The following is a 5,593-nucleotide window of genomic DNA, read 5'->3' as shown; positions in this document are numbered from 1 at the left end:
CACTGAGAAGCTGATTAAGCCCCTACGGTGCTCCTCCTCTCACCTTATTTCAGACAAGTACATCTGCACTACTTCACCTGATGGTCCATTTTTGCCAATGTAGAAAAATAAGCATTTTCACAGCTTGATTCATTTGTTGTGTTTCCAACGTCTACCTTACAATGAGATAACTCATAGACAACTAGTGCAGAAGCAGATGTCAATACTGTCAGTATCATCTCATGTCAGGTGAGAAGAATCCCACTGCTAAGGTCCATCCTGTAGAAAGTGCAAAGACCGTTTACAGGTAGCCAGGTCAAAACTCCAGATTTCACATTTACTCCTTCAGTGTATTTATTCTCTAGTTATCTCTTGGACTGGTACCCAATAGATCCCATGTCATTTCCTTGCCCTGTCACAGACCCTCTGTGATTTGTGGCAAATTTCTTCTTCTTCGTGCAGCGTGAGTATTGTGAGGATAAATTCAATTATATTTGCCTTGTGCCATAATGCTGTGGTATCTTGGCGAGAGGTGTAGTTGAAAAACTTAGAGCAGTGAGCAGGAGCAGTTGGGATACACTGCTGTGCTATCCACCTCAAATCTGACATAAAAAGGATCCTGGAAGCCTACCTGGTGCTCTCATTTACAACTATGTAAACCCACTCATCAGCAATCAGAATTTACTTTTCCCTGACCTCTGTTACTATTATTTGTTAAGAAATAGAGATCCATTTGCTTCCCAAGACAAGAATGGAGCTTGCTAGTAAAAGCAAGACAGGAAAACTAAAACAGAACTTCTCTAAAATGATAAAAAATGGAGATAGAGATCCATTGATTTTCACTGTAAGTGGTTAGAAATCCATTTAAAAATAAGACTTCATTTCAGCAGCTATTTTTATCTTTTTAAAGCTACTCTATATGGATGTCCTCTCTGAACTCTCATATATTTCCCCCCATAACATTTATTACATCTGATGCATCTTGACTTTTCGAAACACATAATGTGGTTTAGTTGTTTTACATAAAGATACAGGAATTAGGCACTAGTGAGGCAAATGATTGAGGCTTTTCCAAGTTTTTTAGAACACCTTGGCGATAACAGTCTGTTAAGGAATGCAAGGGCTATCTAACTGCAGCTTGTTTGACATTGTTTTCCAACAGCATTAGTTCACATCTGGCAGGAAGTATTGGCTTTAAAGGCTGCATGAAGGGTTTCCAGTTCCAAAAGAAGGATTTCAACTTGTTAGAAGAACCAGGAACTCTGGGAATCAGCTATGGGTGCCCAGAGGATTCACTGGTAAGCATAACATCATTTGTGAGATAACAACAAAATTTTGGCAACGGATACAGCTGTGAGCTTGAGTTTTACTCCAAACAATGGAAAGAAAGTCTTGAACCAAGGAAATGACAATGCACTCACTGACTGGAGGGGGGGGGGGGTGTTAAGTCTGCTGACATACTACCCAATTTTCACCCTGAATTACAGCACAAGGTGTTTTACTTGATATTCTTATGTGAACTTGCAATGAGAAAGCTGGATCTGAAATAAATTGTGTGCTGTATTCTGAAAGGAAATACTCCAACATAATTTGTTTTTCCTTAAAGAAAGAAGGAGAATCATCCTCACATGCATCCTAATACAGATGTATGAAATTAAAAAGACAGCAAGATATTCACCCTTCAAATGAGTTCTCCCCTTAAGTCAGGCCAGCTCTTCCTCCATGATACACAAATGAACTGCACCAGCATTAACACAGAAAATATCATTTTGTTTCTAATCCCTTCCATTATTCATCATTTGTTCATTATAATGCAAGGCTGGTAAATCTAAAGAGTGTTTGTAGTCTTTATACTACGGCCATGTCTATCCAAAGCCATGCTGTGAACCTGTGAAGATGAAGGAGCCCACCACTTGTAGAACTCATCACACAGTCTCACCCTCTGTCAACAAGGAAGCTAGTTGCAATTTGTCCTACCTCGGACCCAGTTTTCTTTCTCAGACTCAGAGGGTTATAGACTGCCATGGCCAGCCCCCCACACCAGCACTCAGTGCAGCACACAAACTAATATATCCCATGTTGGGATGCTGACTCAGTGCCACACAGCTCTGACAGGAGCTTGAGCCCCCTCTGCTTCTAGTCTTCATGCTCACTAACAGCAGCAGACTTAGGATGAGGCCAAGAATCCCAGGCAACTGAGAACAATTTGGCTTACACTGTCTAAAATGGCTACACTTTCATAAGATTTTCACAGCCTGTGAGGGATAGCCTATATAAATTAGATTAAGACACGCAGGAAAAAATTGAAGTTTGTATAGAAGAACTGAACTGGCTACATCTTAAAAAAAAAAAAAAAAAAAAAAAAAAAAAAAAAAAAAAAAAAAAAAAAAAAAAAAAAAAAAAAAAAAAAAAAAAAAAAAAAAAAAAAAAAAAAAAAAAAAAAAAAAAAAAAAAAAAAAAAAAAAAAAAAAAAAAAAAAAAAAAAAAAAAAAAAAAAAAAAAAAAAAAAAAAAAAAAAAAAAAAAAAAAAAAAAAAAAAAAAAAAAAAAAAAAAAAAAAAAAAAAAAAAAAAAAAAAAAAAAAAAAAAAAAAAAAAAAAAAAAAAAAAAAAAAAAAAAAAAAAAAAAAAAAAAAAAAAAAAAAAAAAAAAAAAAAAAAAAAAAAAAAAAAAAAAAAAAAAAAAAAAAAAAAAAAAAAAAAAAAAAAAAAAAAAAAAAAAAAAAAAAAAAAAAAAAAAAAAAAAAAAAAAAAAAAAAAAAAAAAAAAAAAAAAAAAAAAAAAAAAAAAAAAAAAAAAAAAAAAAAAAAAAAAAAAAAAAAAAAAAAAAAAAAAAAAAAAAAAAAAAAAAAAAAAAAAAAAAAAAAAAAAAAAAAAAAAAAAAAAAAAAAAAAAAAAAAAAAAAAAAAAAAAAAAAAAAAAAAAAAAAAAAAAAAAAAAAAAAAAAAAAAAAAAAAAAAAAAAAAAAAAAAAAAAAAAAAAAAAAAAAAAAAAAAAAAAAAAAAAAAAAAAAAAAAAAAAAAAAAAAAAAAAAAAAAAAAAAAAAAAAAAAAAAAAAAAAAAAAAAAAAAAAAAAAAAAAAAAAAAAAAAAAAAAAAAAAAAAAAAAAAAAAAAAAAAAAAAAAAAAAAAAAAAAAAAAAAAAAAAAAAAAAAAAAAAAAAAAAAAAAAAAAAAAAAAAAAAAAAAAAAAAAAAAAAAAAAAAAAAAAAAAAAAAAAAAAAAAAAAAAAAAAAAAAAAAAAAAAAAAAAAAAAAAAAAAAAAAAAAAAAAAAAAAAAAAAAAAAAAAAAAAAAAAAAAAAAAAAAAAAAAAAAAAAAAAAAAAAAAAAAAAAAAAAAAAAAAAAAAAAAAAAAAAAAAAAAAAAAAAAAAAAAAAAAAAAAAAAAAAAAAAAAAAAAAAAAAAAAAAAAAAAAAAGAAATAGCCTCCTCATTCTTTTTATGAGTTGAATGTTTTCTGCAGTTTACTTGTAAATTTGTTTCCTTTAATACACAGATGTCCCGCAAAGCATATTTCAATGGAGAGAGCTTCATTGCATCAAGCCAAAAAGTGTCCCTCTTTAGTGAATTTGAAGGAGGCTTTAATTTCCGGACATTGCAGCCCAACGGGCTGCTGTTCTACTATTCTGAAGGGGTGAGTATATATTTCTTTACAGTTTGCTTTATCATTGGATTGTTTCCCAGGACAATACTAGGGGAATGATACAATTTCTCACTTCATCTTTTCGTAATAGAGAAAGCAGTCCGCAATATAGAAGCATTCATTGATTACCTCATTTTCACAGTTTGATCTACAGACAAAAACCAGCAATGCTTAGACATTATTTTGATGTTGAGAAAAGGATTTGATCATATGCCTAGAATTAACATGTATCCACTTGTGCTCAATAAAGTCCTTAGGGCAGAAATGCACAGCCGATCTTGCTGTGCTCAGCAGCACTGCAATCCCTATTTGGACCTGTAGGTGCTACCAAAGTACAAATAATATTAAGGGCCTGACATTTTCCATCCAGAGACAATCCCCTAGAAGCAAAGACAAAGTTTGTTTGAATTAGTGGGATGGTATTTTGAGCATTGCTGAGCTGACAGAAATCAGTCAGAAAGCTGCCTATATTCCCAGATGGTGCTTAGATCCCCATGTGTAACTGGGAAAAGCTGCACTTGAGAACGGCTCCTTCCTGCTGTGGGAAGCCAGGCTGCTCTAAATGCCCCCTCAGAGGTGTGACATGGGCAGAAATAAGAACTTACACTCCCAAAATGTTGTGTGAGCCAGAGCGATTCCCAGATCCTTCAGGCTCAGACTGACATATGCAGTAAGCATGAGCTCAGATGACAGAACATTTGCAACCACCCCCAAATGTCTGTTCTGCCATACTTGCAGAAGATTATCAGCAGTGCAGCAGGGAAGGCTGTGTGACACCAACAACCACTCCTGAACTTTTACAATTTACAGCCTGGAGTATTACCTTAAATTGAAATCAGTAACCATGTCAGTTATCCATATCGTTTGCATAAATGAGGCCTTACACACACCACTTCTGGTTTTAACTCAAAAGCTCTAATCCTATGAGGTGCCAAGTGCCCTACTTAACAAATGGAGGTTCAGCTATTTAGCACTTGACAGAATGAGACAGGATGATTCCTAACAGTGCACAGTAGCAGTGCTTGCTCTAATGGAACAGACAATATTCCTGCTATGTGGCACGGTGATCCCGTATGCCTGACCCAGATAGCAGATCTTATCTCTGACATAATTTTGAGTGATTGAATGGGTCTGATCAGAGGGAATTAAGAAAAGAAAAAAATTTTGGTCTTATGACATCAGGAATCTTGCAGTAACAGCTGCTCTATACAGTACCAGGGGTACCAGAAACACAAATGAAATGTAAACATCATACATCCGTGCTAGATGGAAGGAGCTCATGTGACAGATATATGGGACATAATCAGCAGCAGAATTCCCAGAATTCAGACTTAAAAAACAGCAAGAATATCAATTCTAATGAGGTCATTGCCTGTTTTGCTTCTCAGGGTACCTTTCTGCAATTAAAGCACAAATGGAGAAAACAGCAGGAAGGAAAATAAATACAACAGGAAAATGCACAGAACCTTTAATTTTTCTGTGTTACACTTGCTTATGAAGATGTTTTTGTCTGTATTTCAGTCAGATGTATTATCCATCTCTATGGACAGAGGTGCTGTTGTTTTAAATGCAAGTGGAACCAAAATTCAATCACCAGACCGAAATTACAACGATGGAAAAACCCACTTCATCATTACTTCTGTCACCCCAGAAAGGTAAAGCTGTCCAGCATCTTTTATTCCCTACCTTTAGAATATAAATATGTCTTGCAAAGCACGTTATCATTTAACATTCGCTTTCAAAGTGATGCTTAAGTCGGGGGGGTTAAGTGATTTTTTAACTGATCAATTCAGTTAAAAAAATACAAAGCCAAAAATCTATGTGACTGAAAACTGGCCAGCTTGGCCCAAGCACGAGATGCTGGGTTTTTTTAGTGAAAGTAAAATAATAGTTTTTCTAAAAGCTTAGTCCGTTTTTGTCCTCAGGTATGAAAACAGTTTAATATAAGACTAGCATGAGATTCATTTTTCAGCAGG

At 32.4% G+C, this 5,593-nt stretch overlaps 1 protein-coding gene across 1 annotated transcript in view; it reads left to right on the top strand.

Moving 5' to 3' along the window:
* Positions 1–5,593, top strand: part of LAMA4 (laminin, alpha 4) — a 107,437-nt gene that overhangs the window by 88,443 nt on the left and 13,401 nt on the right. The window contains exons 27-29 of the mRNA XM_009324465.1: positions 1,142–1,277; positions 3,471–3,608; positions 5,139–5,272. Coding sequence (XP_009322740.1) covers positions 1,142–1,277; positions 3,471–3,608; positions 5,139–5,272 — 408 coding nt within the window. The remainder of the gene's footprint in view (positions 1–1,141; positions 1,278–3,470; positions 3,609–5,138; positions 5,273–5,593) is intronic.

This window comes from Pygoscelis adeliae, unplaced genomic scaffold, assembly GCF_000699105.1.
Source record: "Pygoscelis adeliae isolate BGI_AS28 unplaced genomic scaffold, ASM69910v1 Scaffold125, whole genome shotgun sequence".
Taxonomy (NCBI): domain Eukaryota; kingdom Metazoa; phylum Chordata; class Aves; order Sphenisciformes; family Spheniscidae; genus Pygoscelis; species Pygoscelis adeliae.
This window is presented reverse-complemented; position numbering and strand designations above follow the sequence as displayed.